The sequence below is a fragment of the Ictidomys tridecemlineatus genome, chromosome 2, assembly GCF_052094955.1.
Source record: "Ictidomys tridecemlineatus isolate mIctTri1 chromosome 2, mIctTri1.hap1, whole genome shotgun sequence".
In the NCBI taxonomy this organism is placed as follows: domain Eukaryota; kingdom Metazoa; phylum Chordata; class Mammalia; order Rodentia; family Sciuridae; genus Ictidomys; species Ictidomys tridecemlineatus.
This window is the reverse complement of record NC_135478.1, coordinates 139,747,258-139,768,010: the sequence shown is the minus strand read 5'-3', so window position 1 is coordinate 139,768,010 and position 20,753 is coordinate 139,747,258. Positions and strand designations below refer to the sequence as shown.

The window sequence follows — 20,753 nt, the reverse complement described above, 5'->3', positions numbered from 1 at the left end:
TTTGAGGGCTTTCTGGCAGATATTTCTATTTTCTTAAAGGTGCAAAGAAACAAAAAGAAACTCATTGATTCAAATGACTAATATCTGTTGTATGTCTACGATGGGCCGGGTACTATGTTAGACCTAGAAATACAGTGAATGCTCTCTTGGTAAGCTTTCCTCTATTTCTCTTTCATTCTGGTATGGCCAATCACTGTTCCCATTTCCCTTCTTCTCTACAACCTTTAGCCCACTTTGCCATTAGAAAAATACCGCATTAAAAGGAGTGCATTGGAATTCCAGATATATAGGCACACCACCATCTTCTTAGCATCTTTCAAAGCCCTTTGTCATTAATAAGCACATGAGTAACCTGGGTGACTTACGTCCAGGCTCAAGGACATCCTAACAGTTGTGGTCCTATAGTCAACTTCAAAAGGGCAAAGCTTCCTAAGACTTCCATTCAGGTCCTCACTTGTGAATTTTAAGCCTAAAATGACACAAAAATATTTTCTTATTCATAAAGCAAGAATATGAGATAATTTTTTTTGTCTTTTTAGTTACTTCGGTTGTACCTAAGTTTCACCTAATTTGTATGCATTTTTATGCTTCTTCTTTGAGAAACCTACATAAATTAATCACTTCCTATGCTCACTGGTCTGAGAAGCGATATACTTGTGTTTGGATGATGACTAATGAGTTATTGATGCTCAGTAGAAATGATTATCAGGTAGCAACAGAGAGTTTTCATTCCTTTTTCAAAATGAGAAACCAAAAGCAATTTCTTAGATCCATTTTCCACTTACCTCTTTATAAATTCCTCCAGGTTATGGGAAGATGCACCTGAGTGATTAAAATTAAGAAAATAATAATTGTTAGTGAGTTCAATTTAACATTATCAAATTGAGTATGAGAGTCTAATTGGGTTGAATTCATGGAAGTAGAAGCATTATTGTACAATCTTCAGTCAACCAGATCATCACACTGTTGGAGGTAACTTGCTTTTGGTGAGTTTCTATAGTGTTTTATCCTGTAGCTCTAACCTTCAGGGGTTTTCTTTTTATTTTACATTATATTAAGATAGTCAAAAGCCCTTTGGATTCATGGGTCTCAAGAAATTTCCTAAACATGACTGAATGAACATTTTAGTTGGTATGAGAAAAACGTATATATCTATCATCAAAGAGACAAACTACTCCAAATTAAGTAAGGAGTTCAAGGACCAGAAAAACAGTGAAAAGGATTCTTTGAGAACTATGCATCTCCCTGGAGAGCTCTATTTAAACTCCTCCTAGCTTCTCTGCTCACTCCTGAGGTTCCTTCAGGCTGTTTGGTGAGTGCAAGGTTCAGATTGTAGAGCGCATATAATGGCATGTGACCATCAATGTATCTCTTACATGAAATAATGCTTAATAAATATTTATTTTATTCTACATATTGTTAAACACTTAGTTCATTTAGACATCAGAACTATTGTTGAGTTAGGGACCATATTATTCCTATTTTTAAATTTTTAATTTTGTTTGGTACCAGAGATAGAACCCAGGGGCGCTTAACCACTGAGCCACATCCAAAGCTCTTGTTTTTGGATTTTATTTAGAGACAGGATCTTACTGATTTGCTGAGGGCCTCGCTAAGTTGCTGAGGCTGGCTTTGAACTTGAAATCCTCCTGCCTTATGCTCCAGAGCCGCTGGGATTACGGGTGTGCATCACTGAGCCTGACATTATTCCTATTGTATAGATGAGGAAACTGAGGCTCACTTGTGACTGGCCCATAGTCACACAACTACTGATATGTAGAAACACAATTTAAACCAGACCCTTCCATCTGCAATGCAGAATTCTGATTTCCTGTGGAACACTGCTCCTCATCCAGAAAGAGTGAATATGAATAGGTTTATTGCCTTTTTATCTCTGGGGGGCTAGTCTACAATAGCTAGTAGTCCTCAGACAGGTATGCAAATCAGTGGATGAGAGCTGGAGAAAAAACATCCAGTTGCCTCTTTCCATGGGAAGTTTCTCCTATAACTTCCATCCTTGGACGCTTGGGAGGCAGGTGTGGGTGCTTACAGATCCACCTGGAGAAAAGGGCTGTGCACAGCCAGGAAGGGCATGCCAACCAATGTTCCCTTGAGCTGTGTAACCATTCAGTGGTACCCTCTTTGTCACATAGAATTAGTTGCAAATTGTATAAGCAATGTTAATGTTCTCTTGGCTGAATCAGGAATGTTAACACACTGGTACCAGGGATTGAACTCAGCACTTCCAATTGGAAATATACCCAAAATATTGGAGGCACTAAGGACATACATTGTTGTATAACAATCGCTGCTATCCAGCTCCGGAACTTTTCCATAATCCCAAAGTGAAACTCTGTAGTCAGCCTTTAATGACTGATAGCTCTAATCAGTACCGTTTTCTCCCAGTCTCTCTGAACTTAACTGTTCTGGGTACTTCATGTAGATGGGTCATGCAATTTGTCTTTTTTTGTGACTGATTTATTTTATTTAGCATAATGTCCTTGACTTTCATCCATGTGGTAGAACATAGCAGAATTCCTTTACTTTTAAGATGAAATAATATTCCAATATAGGCCATATTTTCTTTATATACTCATATACTGACAGACATTTGGGTTGTTTCCATCTTTTGATTATTATAAATATCAGTTTCAAATTTCTGCCTCCAATATTTTGGGTATATTTCCAATTGGAAGTGCTGGCTTATGTATTCATTTTTTTGAAGACTTGCCCTCCAATGTTTATATTTCATTTTTGGAGGGAGGCAGTATTTATTAAAAATGCACACAGTCAGCATATAAGCAGGTGGTACATGCTTGTAATCCCAGCAGCTCTGGAGACTGAGGCAGGAGGACTATGAATTCAAAGCCAGCCTCAGCAAAAATCAAGGTGCTAAGCAACTCAGTGAGACCCTATCTTTAAATAAAATACAAAATAGGGCTGGGGATGTGGCTCAGTGGTTGAGTGCCCCTGAGTTCAATCCCTGGTACCACCCTCCCAAATGTACACGGTCATATAAATTAAGGGTAACCAGTCATCTCAGCATGCATGCCTTCCTTCATTCCCTGCATTCCTTTGTGAGCACTGGCTACAAGCCTGTCATTTAATAGGGGAGTAACAAATGAGATGGATGCAACCTCTGTACCCGAGGAGTAGTGTCTGTGGGGGTAGATATATAATAGAGTGCTGGGAATGATTTTTAAAGGCTAGTTCAAAAGCTTGAATAGAGGAGAAACCCAGTGTAATTGGGAGGCCTAGTATCACCACTGGGAGAAGATACCTGATATTACAACACTGATCCTAAGTGTAGAGACTCAAAGTATTTCTGAATGTTCAATTGCTCTCTATTTTCCTCCAGAGGTAAGAGAAGTGTGGCCCCTGCATGCCGATGTGGTACCCTGTAATGCTCACTTGTCCCCAGGCTTTTCATTCCGTTCCATCCCATGACTCTCCACTTCCCATTTTCAGTAGGATAATAAATCAGGAGGTGTTTAATTCTCACTCCTTGATTTTTCTCTTAATGAGAAAAGGAAATTAATGAGGGCTCAAGCCATGAGTGGGGAAAAAAATTAGAGGACCTGGTTAGGCCAATAATTTTCCTCATTATCTAGCATAGCACTGGGAATTTGAGGTGCAGAGCACCCACAGAGCTTAAGGAAAACAAAATGAAAGCTTGTCATGGCATACCACTGTCAACATCACCTATGTCCCTTTGCTACTCCAGACAAGGACAGGAGACCAATGGCAACTGGTTGTAGTGGATTTAAAAAAAAATTACAAATAGCCACCCAAGGAGCAAGGAATTGCCTATTCTTTTACCCGAGTGACTTATTTATTCTGATAGGTGTTCACACTATGAGCACAGAATTCTCTTTGCTCCAAAATTTATTCACCGTCCATTTCCTTTGGGAAGTCTCAGTTTTATGAGATTATCTAATTAGTTTGTCACTGCCCTATTACTCTCTTTTATTAATTACCCTTCTTTTTAATTTTTTTCCTAGTAGTTTTATTATTCTTTTGCCAGACTCATGGGCATTTTTTCTTTCTCTTTCTTCCCAACCTCTATTGTCCTTCTTCTGTATATAATCTTCTCCCCAACTGCTGATTTTGCTCCTGATGCTGCCATTTGAGAAAATTTCGAGAACTGGAGGAAGTGAGCAGGAAGGAGAGCTTGTAGACAATGGGATGTGGCAAAAGAAGGCAGACGTTTGAGGAGCTCAGAGTTTGTATGCTGGTCTCTATAATTATAATTCAGAGAAATGGAAAAGGTTTGACCTTAGAATAGGAGCATTCAATTTATTTGTCAAGGTGCTCCAATGGAGGACTTATCTGTCCCCAATTAAGGGAAAAAGACGGTCTATGTGGGCCTTTAAAGTCTGCACTCTGGCCCTTTCAATCTCTTTTAAATAGGGCACAGCACTCTGCAAGCAAAGCAGGGTCTCCCATGATCTCAGCATTGGTTAGCCCTCCCTTTGTAAATGAATTTCAGCTTCCATTTCCTCTGCTGAGTCAGAGCTGATCGTGCCAACAAGCACCTCATATTCTGTGCATTCAAATCAATTGGTAAGACAATTTCAGTGGTCTTCTACATGAGCTTGTAACTTTCAGTGCTTGGCTCAGAATAGGCACTAACGCTCAAATTCTTCATGAAAAGACATGTGGAATATTAGCTAAAAGTATAATCGGTATTCATGAATTAATTCATTAATTCATCAATATTTATTAGGTACTTACTATGTGCCAGGCATTGTAATAGGTGCCATGGATGCAAAGATATATAAAAAAGACACGATTCCCCTTCTTATGAAGCTTACAATTATTTATCCAGTAACAAACATAAAGTCTCAGAGAAGCCCTGAAGAAGGAGTATATTAAACTGAATCTCAAAAGAAATTCAGATGTTTCCTAAACTCCTAAGATAAAAAATTGTTAATTAATTCCCAGTGAAATACCCAATGTGGTCTATACACTAGTTAGAAATAACTTTAGTTTAATGCTACAGTTGTTATAATCATCTGTATTGTGTAGGGCGCATCCAGGTTTTCTCAATTCTTGTACAATGAAGGGGATCCTCTTTAAGAAAACAAACAAACAAACAAACAAACAAATCAAAACCCCCGAAAACCACAAAAGAAACCCTGACATTACCAGGTGAGGTGGCATTGTACCTATAATCCTGGTGACTCAGGAGGCTGAGGCAGGAAGTTTGTACTTCAAGTCCAGCCTCAGCAAACAAGAGAGTTCCCTGGGTTCAATCTCTAGCATCAAAACAATACAAACAAACAACTAACAAGCAAAAACAAGTCCTGACATTCGTAAGAAGCCAGAGTAGAAAGAGAGGGATCACGACCAATTTTGGTAAAATATCTTATGACTGAAAACTTTATGAAAACATGTGGTCAGCAAGTGTTTGAGGAACCCTCAAGCTCCTGCACCATTAGCTTCAAAACGCTGCCTCCTAGCACTCTTTAGAGTCAAGGAGCTTCATGGAGCATTAGCCCTGAATGGAACCTGAAGACATTTGGTCAGGTATCCCATTTTACAGATGAGGCCCTGAGAGGGAAAGAGACTATGTCATGATCTTATAGCGATTGAGTAATGTCTTCGCTAGTGATCCATTTCAGAGAGCTATTTAATCATTGTAACGTCCATTGCTAATAGACAGTCATGATCAGAAATAGATTATTGTAGTTCTTTCAAAAGAATCTTGGAAAGAACTATGAGATGCATTTTAGTTTACTGACTGCAAATGCTCAAACAAGTCATGAAATGGCCTGAAGCAATGATCTGGATTAAAGGTAACAAGCTCAGACACTTGCAGAGCTGGCAGGTGAGGTACATAATTAACCCTGTCTAGAAAGAGCAGTCACTACTCAGTCCCGATAGATTTGTGCCATTCAGAATGGAGGGCTAGTGTTGTCAGATTTTCTGATTTCACAGTGGAAGGTGGAAATCTGGGACTTTATGTGAAATATGTCAATTGTAAAATGTTGCCAACTAATCCCATAATGGTAAAAACTGTTTGGGGTCATGTTTGCCCTCAATCCAGTTGTGTCCTCCCATAGACAGTATAACATACAATCAACTTATTTAAAATAACTTTAAAATTTCCCCAAATTTTGTTTGAGGATCATAACAGGGTATTAATTATGTAAGTTTTAAAAATTATTAAAATATTTTTATTTGATAAAAATGATTAGCAGCAGTTTACAGTATGTGTTTAGTTCAAAATCAAAAAGCAAGAGAATTGGATGATTGATCTTGTGACTACTCCCCTCCCTCTCCTCCTCTGTTTTACTTCTTTCTGATAAGATGGTGTATGTGTGTGTGTGTGTGTGTGTGTGTGTGTGTGTGTGTGTATACAGGGTATAAAATGAGAAAAGAAAAAGGAATCATGAAAACGAGGCAAGATCCTTCCTCTTTCTTTTCCCCCCTCAACATCTCACTTATCCACTCCCAGACCTTCTTCTCAGGCCTTATAAAACTTCTGCATAAACACCTTTACAGTTTATATCAGTAAACATTAATTTTCTCCCTTTCTTCGCCATTCATAGTACAGTAGATGGGGTAGAGAGAGAAGATGGGAGGGGAGGGGAGGGGGGATAGTAGGGGATAGGAAAGGTAGCAGAATACAACAATTACTAATTGGGCATTATGTAAAATTGTGGATGTGTAACCGACGTGATTCTGCAATCTGCATTTGGGGTAAAATTGGGAGTTCATAACCCACTTCAATCTAATGTATGAAATATGATATGTCAAGAGCTTTGTAATGTTATGAACAACCAATAAAAAAAAAAAGTACTTAGGAATACTTTGACCTATGTCCTTTGACTTTTTTTGGGGGAAGGGAAGAGTTACCAGGGATTGAACTCAGGGGCACTTGAACACTGAGCCACATCCCCAGTCCTATTTTGTATTTTATTTAGAGACAGGGTCTCACTGAGTTGCTTAGCACCTCGCTTTTGCTGAGGCTGGCTTTGAACTCTCGATCTTCCTGCCTCAACCTCCTGACCCACTGGGTTTACTTGTGTGCACCACCACACCCGGCACCTTTTGACTTCTGATCATCATCCATATGGTTCTGAATAAAACAGCAATATCTTTATTGCTTATGGTTTTATTTTTTCTTACTTTATGTGTATATGACTAATCCTGAAATGAAGGAATTTTTCCTGAAACACTAGGCACAGGGCACGTGTTCATTAGTGAATTTATTTGGCATTGGTTTAGAAAGGAAACTAGAGAAAAGACACTGAGGACTGTTTCTTGGGAGTTATTCTCTTCTGTTGTCTGCTAATGGCATTGTGCTTTTCTGCTTCTCCTCTTAACTCTGATCAAAGACATTCTTTGATCCATTCATCAGTGACCCTGCATTGTTTCTCCTTCATGCTTCCTGTTTCTTTTTTGACGCAAGCCCCCAACTTTGGTTTTCTTTTTTCATCCTAATACTTATTCCTTGGCAAGACCATACTAATTCATGATTTGAACTACAGTCTGTATGCCCCTGCTTTCCAATATTCTGTTTGAGCCTGGACCCATGCTTCCAATTGCTCAAGGGACACTTTTCCAAAGATGTCCCCTAGAATTCTTAGATGGACCATGGTCAAAATTGAACTCCATTTCCCCCAACTCTACCCAGTTTCTTTTCCCTATTCCCTGTCTGGGATAAAACACAATGACCTGCTTGGCCTACTAAATGAGATATTGTGCCATTATTCTTTGTTCTTCATCACCTCTTGACCCAGACATACAATTGATTATAAAGTACTCTTGTTTCTATTTCTTTTTTGGTACCAGGGATAGAATACAAGGGTGCTTTAACCACTGAGCCACATCCCACCTTTTTTTGTATATATATATATATATATTTTTTTTTTAGAGTCAGGGTCTCTCTGAGTTGCTTAGGGCCTCGAATAATGGCTGAGGCTCGCTTTGAACTCATGACCCTCCTGACTCAGTTCCAGAGCTGCTGGATTATAGATGTGCGCTACTGCACCTGGCTTGATTCTACTTCTTAATAAATCTTTATTGATGGGAGACATTCTCTTCCATCCAATCCACCTTAGGTTAGGCCTTCCTCACTCTCCCCTTTACTCTTGCTATGGCTGCTTAAGAGTCTACAAGAAACCACTTTTTCCCCTTTCTCCACACATTCCTAAAAGAATGCCAATAATGTACCTGTTATTGCTAAAAAAAACTTCCATGGAAGTGTCACTGCTAGTCAAAACTATCTCCAATAGTCTATGAGACCTCGGTGTGTAGGATTCCTTTTCTATCATTTTAATGTCTGTGGGATCTGTAGTAATTGCCCTTATTTTAATCCCGATTTTGATAATTTGTTTTTTCCCTTTTTACTGTTAGTCTCGAGGTTTATTAATTGTATCCATCTTTTCAAAGGATCAGCTTTGGTTTCATAAGTTTTCTCTATTATCTTTCTATTTTCAAATTCAATTCTATACTTATCCTTATTATTTCTTTTTCTACTGCTTGCTTTGGATTTAATTTGCTCTTCTTTTGCTAGTTTCTTGAGGTAAGAGCTTAGATTATTGATTTAAGGCCTTTATTTCTTTTTTTTAATATAAACATTTTAATGCTATGCATTGCCCTTCAAGCATACTTTTGGCTGCATCCTAAAAACCTGGATATGTTGTATTTCCATTTTCATTTTCATCCAATTAAATTTCTAAATTGTTTTGAGACTTCCTCTTTGATCTGTAGTTATTTACAAATATATTACTTAATTTCTAAATGATTGAAACTTTTCTGTAATGTTCTACAATTGAGATCTAGGTTAATTCCATTACAGTGACAGAACATAGTTTGTATAATTTCAGTCCTTTTAAATTTGCTAAAGTTTATTTTATGACCCAGAATATATTCTTGGGGAATGGTCCATGGGCAGTTAAAAAGATTGTGCTTAGTTTTTTTTGAGAAATGTCAATTAGAATCAAGTGATTGATAGTTCTATATCATTATTGATCATTTGTTTCCTTGTTCCTTAGATTACTAATAGAGCAGTGTTGATGTCTTCAGCTGAAATTATAGTTGTGTCTATTTATTCTATCTGTTTTGTCAATTTTTTCCTGATATACTTTGAAGCTCTGTTGTTAGGTATATGTACATTCAGTATTGTTACATTCTTTCGGCAAATTAATCCCCTTATGGTTATGTAATATCTTTCTTGGTTACTAGTAATTGTCTTGGCTTGGAAGTTAATTTTATCCGATATTAATATAATAACTGCAGCTTATTTTGATTAGTGTTGTCTTGGTATTATCTGTTATATCATTTAATTTATATTTAACATTGTATTTGAAAGGAGTTTCTTATAGATGGCATCATTTGCCTTTTTCTTTTCTTTTTTTCATTTTTGTGTGTTTGGTGTTAAATATTGAATTCAGAGCCTTGCGATGCTAAACCAGTGAGCTCCAACCCCAATACCAAGTCATTATTTTAAAATCCATTCTGGTTGTTTTTAATAGATATGTTTAGCAATTTGCATTTATTGTAATCACTGATATATTTGAATTTAGGTCTACAATTTCATTGTTTTATGTTCATTTCTTGTATTTTGCTCTTATTTCTCTTTCTGCCTTGTTTATTTAAATTTTCTTTTTAGTATTTTAACTAATCAGTTATTTTTTTTCACTATGAATTTTTTAACTGCTCCTTTAATTATACTCTAGTTCTGCGTCAGTTTGGAATTGACATCTGTTGATTTTCTTTTCTAAATGTAAGTGGAGATTTTTCTGGTTTTTCATATGCTGAGTAATTTTGGATTTTATCTTGGCCATTTTGAATATTATAAGACTCTGAATCTTGTTTAAATACTATAAGTAATATGAATATTTTCACCTTCCTAGTCAATCAGCCCTGTTAGGTTCAGGTGACAGATTCTAACTAGTCTTGGGTGAGGTTGTGATTTTAATGTCAATTTCATTTTCAAAACCTTCACAGTGTTATTTCAATTTGTCTCATTTGCATGCCACAGAGAAGCTACTCTAACCTGGGAAGTTGCCTGAGTTCAGTTCTCAAAGTCTTTGGTGTGCTACTTAGGATCAGATTCATGAATGCATGGTTCAGGAGTTCAAAACGATTTTAAGGAGTTACTTTTCAAAGATGCTCCCTCTCCATGATCTCCCTGGTATTTTCTGGTTCCCTGGGTCCCCTCTGTGGTCCGACAGTTAGAAAGTTGTGGCTTTAGTTATCCCACTCTGTTGGGCTCCTTGTACAAATTTAGTCATGGTAGAACTGAGTGATGGGAGGACAGAGTGACAAAAAAGGCAACGGGGATTTCCCCCACTCTCCTGCAATCACAATTCTTCCAGCTGGAGAGGCAGTGTCCACCCCAATCCTTCACAATTCTAGGTACAAACAGGTCTCCACTGTTGCTGCTGCCACTGTTGCTGCTGCCACTGTCGGGAGACCCATTTCCTGTGTTACAGTGATAGCAGAGGGTTTTTCCTGAGGCGATCTCTCCTGTATCGCTGTCTCCTTTTGCATTGCAGTCTGCCTGGACTCCAGGCTGAAGATATCAGAGGACCACAAAAGGCCAACCTCACTGCTGGTTTGCTGGGAATCCTAACTCTGGTTTTCTTCTCCAGTCAGTCTGCTGGTTACTTTTCAGAGTCCTCCAATAGCTTCCAAATATTCTGCTCAAGTTTTGTAGTGGTAGTCAGGGGGGAGAGGGAGTGTGGATTGTGCACTAGCTTTCCATAAGGTGACAAATTACCTGAAGTAATGAAATTATAAGGAGGAAACATTTATTTTGGCTCACAGTTTCAGGGGTTTAGTCTGCAGTTGCTTGACCCTGTTGTTTTGGGCCTGTGGCAGCATAGTACCCTATGGTGGGAGAGCATGGCAGAGGAGACCTGTTCATCTCTTGGTGGTCAAGAAACAATAAAAGAGAGGAAAGAACTAGAGTCCCAGTATCCCTTTCAAGGGCATCCTTGAATGATCTAAATTCCTTACACTTGGCCTAACCTTCTGAGGGTTCCACCACTTTCCAGTAGCACCCAGACTGGTGACCAAGCCTTCAACAAAAGGGCCTTTTGGAGACACTGAAGATCCAAACTATAGCAACTGTGTTTACTCTATTGTACCTGGAACCAGAGCCCTGAATGCATTATAAAGAGTACAAAAAAAATTAATGGAAAATATAGTGTCATATATTGACCTAAAATAACCTAATAGTATTTAATATGAATTAGATTAGAAGTAATGCATACTTTGTTTGCATTTTCTTAATTTAGAAAGCATGTTTAGAAGAATGATTTGTATAATCCAGTTGAAAAAAAAACCTATCATGAGAAATTTAAATTCCTTGTTTCCTCTAAGAATGTTTGCTTGCAATGAACAGACTAATATATTGACCTTGAGCTCAGAATAGTAGATATTTAATAATTGTTTGTTTTGACAGTTTTGGATGGTGTTTCTACTAGTGAAAATGCTTTTAAATTCAGAAGTGTGATTCTAAATTTCAACAACAAACTCTGTCAGTGATTCCTGAACACATTATTTCTTAAAAGAATGTAAGAATCTCTTCCCACTGTGTCTCTAAACTACCTCCCAGTCTCAACACTCGACACAGCCCCACAAGTATCCTTCAGCTATGTTGGATTTTCCTCTCCCTCTTCCCCAAAGATGTTTTTCCCTCAGAGCCTCCCTGCCCTGAGTTACCATCTCTCTGTAACTTTTTTCTCACTTATTTCTGCAGGGCTCTCTGCACAACTTTTCTGTGAAGTCTTCCTCTACTTGTCCAGGCAGAATTAAGTGCCTCTCCCCTCCAGAGACCTCAACCTGCTTCTACTTTAGTGCCACTTTAACAGGACCATAGTTATTTCCTTAGTTGTCTCTCTTTCACTTCTGGTTATGATGTCCTTGAAGGCAGGGGCTTTGTCTTGCTCACCTTTCTATTTCTAGCACCTATTGCAATATGGGAGAGAAAGAAAGAGAAGGAAGACCAGAGGCAAAAGGCACCTCCCAGGATGCTTTGGGGAAGATGTAAATGCCAAGTTCTTTTCAGTTATCAATACAAGTAGTGGATAACTTTCTCCTTGGTATCTTTTATCTAAACCTCTAAAAAAAGAGAGTATTGAAAGGAAACCCCTTAGGATTCAGGATCCCTGGCCATTACATTTTTAAAAATGTAAGGTATTTGCTTCTGAATTTTCCCCCGGCAGGTATGCTGACACAAGCCGCACAGATGAACATCTTGACAAAACAGAGATCAGAAGTCCATACTCTTTATATTATAATCTCTGTCGTGGGTCCTGCTCTGACCTAGATGGGTTGCATGAATAAATTCTAAGAAATAGTCCCACTTGAATCAGACTATCTTCATCGCTTAATGACCCTTTGAATCCTAAAATCTTGCAAGAATGAAAGATGGGAATAATAAGTAGTAAAAGGGTGGATTGTGTCACTTTTAGATGTATCATATTGGGATATTTCTCTTTTTAAAAGTTTCTATTATAATTAAACACTGAATCTTGGAGATAAATTTGATCCTGATGAGAAATAGCAGCTTTTGACACCTGTGGGCATTAAATGTGTCTCTATGCATTTTTTTTTTAGATCAAGCATTTCAAAATTATTTCTAAAATCTGTCTCTGTCACTGTGACCACACTGTGTCAAAGCTCCCCAAACAGAAATGTCCTAGTTGTTCTGTTATAAATAATTCTGTCATCGTCTGTCAAGGTTTTGGATTGAGACCAAATACTCAACCCAGTAGCTGGGCTCACCACATACTTTCTGAAGGCCTACTTCAGCTTGACAAAGGTGACTTCTGTGCTCCTCTCCAATGCTCCCCTGTGGCTCTTAAAAAATTGTTTTAAATTTTTCATTTTGATGTAATTGCTAAAAGTCTGGAAAAATAGAATAAAGGATTTGCACATACCCTTCACCCAGTTTCCCTAAATGTAGACATCTATAATAATCATGATACAATGACCCAAATCAAGAAATTAATATTGGTATTACTGTCTTATCTATAGACCTCATTTAATTTTCATTAATTGTCCATTAATGAGCACTTTCTTGGGATCCAGGATCTAATCCAGGATTGCATACTGTATTTAGCTCAAGACTTTTTAGTCTCCTTTAATCTGGACTGATTGCTTAGTCTTTATCTTTTGTGACCTTGACACTTATGAGCAGTTGAGCAGTACTATGCAATTCGTTGTGTGAAATGTCTCTCAATCTGGGTTTTTTTTTTTTTTATGTGTCCTCATGATTAAACTCAGGTTATGCAATTTCTGGAAAGAATACAATGTCGAAAGCTCAGTTAGCTTGTAAAAGGTACAAAACTTGTTTTGTTCCAAATACAGACCACGGTGATGTCTTAAAATAACTGAATTCAGCTAAGCCTGGCTTAATATATATTTTTTTCCAGTTCATTTGCAGTTTGTCTGCTTATTCTTCTTTTACTTCTTTTTCTTGCCTCTATTCCTTTCCAAGGAGATGAGACTACTTTCGACAAAGAGAACTGGCATAGAACGTTGGGTGAAGGTGTCTCATTCTGACACTCAGCTAAGTCCAGGTCAGGTGTTGATTATCCAAGGCAGCAAGGTGGTGACTTTTAAGGCCAGAACCTGAAAGGGGGTCAGTATGGCATGGTTGGGACCATAGCATTCAGCGTGAGACACATACAGTTGAAGATTTGCTACCGATGACCTAGTGGACTGTAGTTACTTAATCTTTCTGAGGCTCAGTTTTCTCTTTTGCAAAATGGAGTTATTTCATAGATTAAATGTGGGTAGAGTATGTAAAGTACTTGTCATAGTGTCTTAGAGAAGATATTTAGTATTAGCTAAAATATATAAAAAATATAAATGTGATAATATTAATAATAATAATACTCATACATCTCTGCAGTTGAATTCACTCACACTGTTAAGGATGAGCTTGGAGAGTTGGATCTTAATTCATGGTCTCTGGCAATTTTCCTAGAAATATGTGATTAACTGACTAGGTTCTGAAAGGACATCAACCTGTTTTTTTTTTTTTTTTTCCCTGGCATGGAGTAGTGGTGTTTCTGTGCACAGGGCTAGCTCCTTTGACAATACTCTTGCTCACTGGGGAAGCATGCTCCTTTGTTAGTTTTCTTTAAGTCTAGCAGCAGAGTGTACTACTCCTTGATGTACTCAGAAGGCTTTCAGAGGCAGCTTCTCTCTTTCAGCTGGACGCTGCAGGAGAGAGACAAGATCTTTTCCTGAACCCAGCTCAGGTTCTCCACCTGGGGCCTTATACAATCTACCGGCCAATGACAGATTTACAAGAGAAAATAGGCAGATGTATATTAACATGTGTACTTCTTGGGAGCACATGTACACATGGGAGCAGCTAACAATGAGCAATACAAAGGGCTGGTTAGAACTTGGGTTTATATACCATTTTAGGTTAAAGGAAAAAGAATTGATATTTGGGTCGGGGAAGCAAGTTATGGGAATGTGATTAGGAAGAGCTGTAAGCAACTCTTTTTTTGTGGGTGAGGGTAATGGGGATTGAATACAGGGGTACTCAACCACTGAGCCACATTCCCAGCCCTTTTTTGTATTTTATTTAGAGACAAGGTCCCTGAGTTGCTTAGTGCTTCACTGTTGCTGAGGCTGGCTTTGAACTCTTATAGGTGTGCACCACCATGCCTGGCTGTAAGCAACTCTTTTATGCAGGTTTTACTGGAGGTCTTCTCCACTAATACAGGTTGTTAAGAGTCCTCTTCTTAATGAAAATTTCCTTAATAAATGTACATTTCCTGTACATAAGGAAAACTTATGCATTCATTGCTTTAGACTTTTTCTTCTGTCTGCAAGTTCTCAAGTGGCTATTAACTCAAAATAATCCTCATGCTGAAGAGGCACATTTTGAAATGGTGTATCCAGTACCCTCAACTCCTAGGGTCTGGTCTACTCTCTAGAGTTATCTTTATTCTTGGAAGTTTTTCTAACTTGCTGGGCCCTGAAGGCCTTGTCTTGCTTTCACTTGAGTAGCTTCCAATCACTTCCAGCCACTTGGGAGAGGGTTGAAAATTCAAGTGGCCATAGGGCCCAACAGCTAGGTGTACATGAGCAGAACAGGACTGCATAGCATATACTGTACCTCAAGGGAAGTCCACCTCCCAGCTCCCACCAATTGTTGCCAAGCAAGAGTGTGGCCCAGTGTTGCCAGAGCTAGTGATATTTTAAGATGAACAGAAAGCTGAATTTTTAGTAATATGCTTAATTTTTAAATGACAGCAACAAATTAAAAAGCAAAAAAAAAAAAAAAAGCATTGTCTGAGCCTATGGCTTGCTAGCTGATATAGCAATCCAAACTCATAGAGCTTGGATGAAAGTTGAGACTCATCATCAACTATAAATCCTTTATTTTACACATAGGGAAATTTACAAAGAAGAAATGACTCACAGAGTTCATAGAATCAGCCAATCAGAGGTCAGGACTTAGAGATCAAAGCATGTGTTAACATTAGATAAAAGTCTTTTTATCTTCTGTGCCTGTTGTTGTTACTGGTGCTCAAAAAATATTAGCAGAATTAATGATGCTATAAAGAATTAATGAATCTAGGGCCTGTGTGCCCCCTGGTTTTTCACTGGAGAGAGATAAGAGTGAGTTGTCCTGTGTTTGTAGTTTACAGATAAGGTAATGTAATTTATGCTGATGGAAACCTTGTCTGCCAGCAATCTCCTGTGGCTTGTGATCAGAGCAGCGATGTGTTGGGAAGACAGTTCAGGGAGCCATCAAAAAGGAGTACTGGGCTCTCCTCACAACATAGCTGTCATGGTCACACAGTTCCCTGCTTCATGCAAGAATCCCCTTTCTTCTATCTTTCCTTCCCTCCAGGGCCTTCCTACTCAATCCCTCTTAGAAATTCTCCCTTCACCTTTCCCTGCTCAAGTTTCTCTCCCAATATTTTCCACGTAGTCTTCCCAATACTGTTTTCTATATATGACCCCATGATGGATTTCCTAGACCATCTTGAATTTTGCCCCTTTCTCCTAGTTTCTCTAGGTCTGTTCCATTCTCTCCCATTCTCCAGATGGATTAACCAAACTCTGAAGAAGGGAACAAGCCAGATGAAGTTTTTTTCAGAGTGTGGAGTGTGGGGCTGGGGGAGGGTAAAGAACCTAAGAGGTTCGAGACCAAACTTAGTTTGAGGCAAGGGGCTGAGGGGTGGCATGGATGAGGGGGTGAGACCTCAAACACTGTGCTTGAGCAGGGTGTTGCAGTTCTCCACTCCTCATCTCTGTATACTTCAAGCTAGTCCTCTGCCCCCCCCCACCACTCTCCTTGTAAGTGCACAGAGAGGGGATGCCTTTCTCTGTGTGGATGGGAGATTGGTCCTGGGAAAATATGCATTTAAACACTTTTGAATTTCTGAAACAAATCCTCCCCAAACAAATGTTTACAAAAACATTTTGCTATATTTGCCAAACCAAAAATGGGAAAAGTTGTCACTGAAAAAGACATAAGATTCCAGTGAAGTCTCATGTGCAAACTAGAGGGCCATAAACCCACCACAGCATCTTGCTCTGCAAGTGTGTGTTGCGGTGGTGGAGATTCAGGACTGGGATTTGTTTGCTTTTAAAAACAGATGAGTCTTATTTATTTTGAAAGAATATGCCTTATGGATACTTTATACTTACTTTATTTGTATTTCATACCATTTTAACAATTTGCTTTCCTTCTACCCTTTATTTTATCTTTTTGTTTTGCATTTATCTACTTATTTTAAATTTTATTGTGGTAAGAACTCTTAACAAGGGAATTACCTTCTTAAGGAATTTGTTAAGTGCACAATACAGTATAATTAGCTAGAGGCATGTTCCTGCATGGTAGCTGTCTAGAACCTAATCATCTTGCATAATGAAATGGCGCTCCTGTTGAATAGCAACTCCCCATTCCTCCTCCCTCCAAGACCCTAAATGACCAACTTTCTACTCTTTGCTTATATAAGTTCAACAACTTTAGATGCCTTATAAAACTGGAATCATGCAATCCTTCTGTCCCTGGCTTATTTCACTTAGCATCATGACCTTAGAGTTCATCCATGTTGTTGCATACGGCAGAATTTCCTTCCTTTGAAAAGGCTGAATAGTGTTCCATTTTGTCTGCATACCGATTTTCACTATTCACTTGTGTGTTGATGGAGAGTTAGGTTGTTTCCATCTCTTGGCTATTATGAATCATGCTTCAATGAACTAAGTGCAGATATCTTTTTAAGTTCCATTTCTCAATTCTTTTGGATTAATATTCAGAAGCAGTATTATTGGATCATATGCTAGTTCAATTTTTAATTTTCTGAGGAATCACTATATTATTGTATAAAGTAGATACACTTTACATTCCTACCAACAATGCATGAGGGTGTGTTTCTCCACATCCTCAGCAACACTTGTTTTTTGATAACGGCATCCTAACAGGGGAAAGTGGATATTTCATAGTCATTTCTACCCTTTATTTTAAATGAAGCATAATCCTGCCAGTTGTGGGTTTTGCCCAGCATGGGGTATTTAGGTTGGCAAAGGATTATTGTTCACATTTTATTTCTCTGCATAGGTTAAATGTAACTACTGAGAAACATTCAGGTTAAGAAGGTGTGTGACCCTACTATGTGCATCAGATGTTGAGCTCAGGGCTATAAATACAAATGTCAGCCCCATGTGGCTCCTGTTCCCTCTTCAGCTGAGAAGCCAGTCTTAAAGCAAATAACTCAACCACAAGTTCAAGAAAATGCAAGAACATAGGCATGAAAGTAGGGTCTGAATGGAGTAGTTGGCCCTGTGAGTTTGGGGATGAGGGAACATTAAATCAGGCAAGGACAAGGAAGAGCTCATATTTACTGAGTCCTCACCAAGTAAGAGCTCATATTTACTGAGTCCTCACCAAGCAAGAGGCTCAAGAATAGTGCCCAGGTCCCAAAGAGCAGAACATATTGCTTAGGTATGAGAGATGGCTTAGGGCTCATGTTTGCCCTGATGGCCACGAAGGTGGGCTGGATATCTCTGGCACTGCCTCATTTGTGGTCTGGTCTCTGAGGGGTGAACATCTTTGCTGGAGAGAAGATGAAGACTCTTATCTGCTTTTCCTCTACCCTTGGTCCCCAGTACAGTCCAGAGCTCCCAGTTCAGCCAGCCAAGGTTGCTCCCCCCCCTCCCCCGGCCTCTTCCTTTCCTCAGCTCCTTTACCATTAGAGATTCAGCCTTTACTCCTTCCCTCCTTAGCCCTGCCTTTCCTTTTGATTCCTTCAGCTCCTTCAGCGGAGTCCTGAATTCCTTTGAAGCTGAAGCCACATTCCACTACCCAGGGCTCCCTCCCCTGTCCTTTGCCCCAGCTTCCCCATCAGTCTCAGAACTGCCATCGCCAATTTCCTTCACTTCTCACTCCTATCCCAGCCCAGACTTTTCCTCTCAGAGGGAGCCCCTTCTTGAAAGATACTCCAGGTCTGTCAGGCACTTCACTCATCCTGGTTACCTTCCTGCCTGCCATTGTCCCCAAGGGCCTGGATGCCCAACTCTTGATATCCTTCTGCTGCCCTCAAGCACCGGGAGCTGTGCCTCTTCCTACTATTCCTGTGTGTGTTTTTAATATGTGTGTGTGCATATGTATATGTATATGTATATTTATTTAGTTGTAGTTGGACACAACACAATATCTTTAATTAATTAATTTATTTTTATGTGGTGCTGAGGATGGAACCCAGCACCTTACACGTGCTAGGAGAGTGCACTATCACTGAGTCACAACATCAGCCCCTATTCTTGTGTTTTTAAAATTGATTCTTATTTTGTTTCTTTGAAAAATTATTAATATAGAAAAAAATGACTGATTTAGAAAATAATGAATAAATGAAAGTACAGGTAGTAAGAGGGAGCTTGCAACAGTCGTTTCAGTGGCACTCCAGGGGTGGACATTTAGGAAGCCCTGTGGCTTCTCACTCAACCCACAGCAGCCCCGTGCTGTTCGGGTATATACTGTCATTATCCTTGTTGTGGGTGGTGGCCCCTTCTAGCTCTATCATGCACCTGGTTTTGTGATGCAGTTACAATGTCATGTGCCATAGTTTAGGAAACTGCTTCAACAGAGTAGGACTGCAAAAAGAGAAGGCAACCGTCCCTTCCATTCCCCTATCTCGGTTTGAGTGTAACCTCCTCCTTCCCCCTGAGAAGGCCAAGTTGAAGAGGGCCCCCTCAAGCTGGCTTTCATCTAGCCAATCCACAGTAAGATCCAGGTGGTCTTTGGAAACTGTGCTTACTGAACCAGGATCCCCACTTTATGGATGCAGCAGCAGGCTAGAAAGATTAAGTGCCTGACCCAAGACCCACACCCATTCCAGGGACAAAATTCAAAGCCAGTTCTGTTTTGCACTTTAAGGAAAGAAGATTTTATGAGGCAATAGGAGAGGGAAACCTTTGCTCTCTGTTCTCTGGATCTCACGTTCAGGGTAGTAAGGGGGTGTTCTGTAGGGAGCCGGCCAACTCCACAGCATTTTGACCCTTTTCCCCTTCAGTGCACTGGCTGCCTCCTTCCCCAGGCTATTTCATCTTGTTGGAAGCTATAAGAGCCACTGCCAACCATGTCCTTTGCTGATCATAAAGATAACTTGGCAGGAACCCGATCATTCTTAACCCCCAATGCTAGGAAATTATTCCTGAATTAAAAATGACTTCTATATTTTACAGTTTAAAATGCTCTATAATCCCTGGCAATGATTCTATAACAGAGAGGTTGCTATAGAAAAATCTTATATAAAGGTAAAGAGGAAAATAGGAGCTGTTTCCTTTAATTCTTACTATACAATTTTTAAGAAACGTTTTAATATTCCATTCAACTCTTTCTTCCCTTTTTCCTCTTTCTCTCTGGCTGGTTCTAAAAAATCAGTGCAGCACTATAAATATGCAGAATGTGGAAAGCTGATTTTTCCTATATCTAATAAAAACCTTGGGGAGTAATTGAAATAACTTGGCGTGGGTAGTCAGGTTACATGCTGCATAATATCAAAAGAAAACCCAGAGCAAGGAAAAGCAACAGAAAATAGGAAGAGGGGCTAGAGAATGATGAAACCAGGGCATCAAATAATGAGTAACTACGAGAATCTAAAATAAATAAATAAATAAAAAGAATCCTTTTAGAATTACATTCTTAGAAAAAAAAGTCAAGAAGCATCTTCAAAGAAGTAATACTAGACAAGGTGCACATTTTTATACATTTCTTAAGGTTGCAAATTCAAAGAAAAGGAAAGAAATATCCCTTCCTCCCCTGTATCTATTCATTAGATGAAGTCTGGCAGAACACACAGGTATCCATCACATTTTTGACATGTTTTCTCCATGAGATCCTCCTCCCATTTCCATTTTCTCTCCCTGTATTATCCAATAGAATTTTAAAGGAATGTTGTCAGTATGACAGGTCACTCAAGGAGAACCCTCCATTATCAATTGTCCAGGGAACCTTTTGGAGTACCTTACTCTGGTCTTGATTTTATAAAAGGCTACTATATTCATTATGGGTAGGAAAGTGATGTTGACATGCCTGGGTCTCAGGAAAGAGAAATGTGGGTATGGAAGCCGCGTGGAGAGAGAACAACCTCCAGTTTGCATTTCTCACAGAATCTTCTGTCTCAGTATTCTACACTACCCAGCTTGTTACCCCTACTGTTTCCAGACTCAATTTATTTCCAGGAGTTTAAACAGGTTATTGCTACAAATAAATGAAACCTTTTGGAAACAGAAAAGTCGGGAGGAGGTAGTAA

General features: G+C 39.0%; 1 protein-coding gene across 1 annotated transcript in view; it reads right to left on the bottom strand.

Annotated features, from left to right (window-relative positions):
* Nucleotides 1–20,753, bottom strand: part of Aoah (acyloxyacyl hydrolase) — a 202,798-nt gene that overhangs the window by 33,411 nt on the left and 148,634 nt on the right. The window contains exon 14 of the mRNA XM_005319198.5: nt 786–822. Within this exon, the coding sequence (XP_005319255.2) occupies nt 786–822 (37 nt within the window). The remainder of the gene's footprint in view (nt 1–785; nt 823–20,753) is intronic.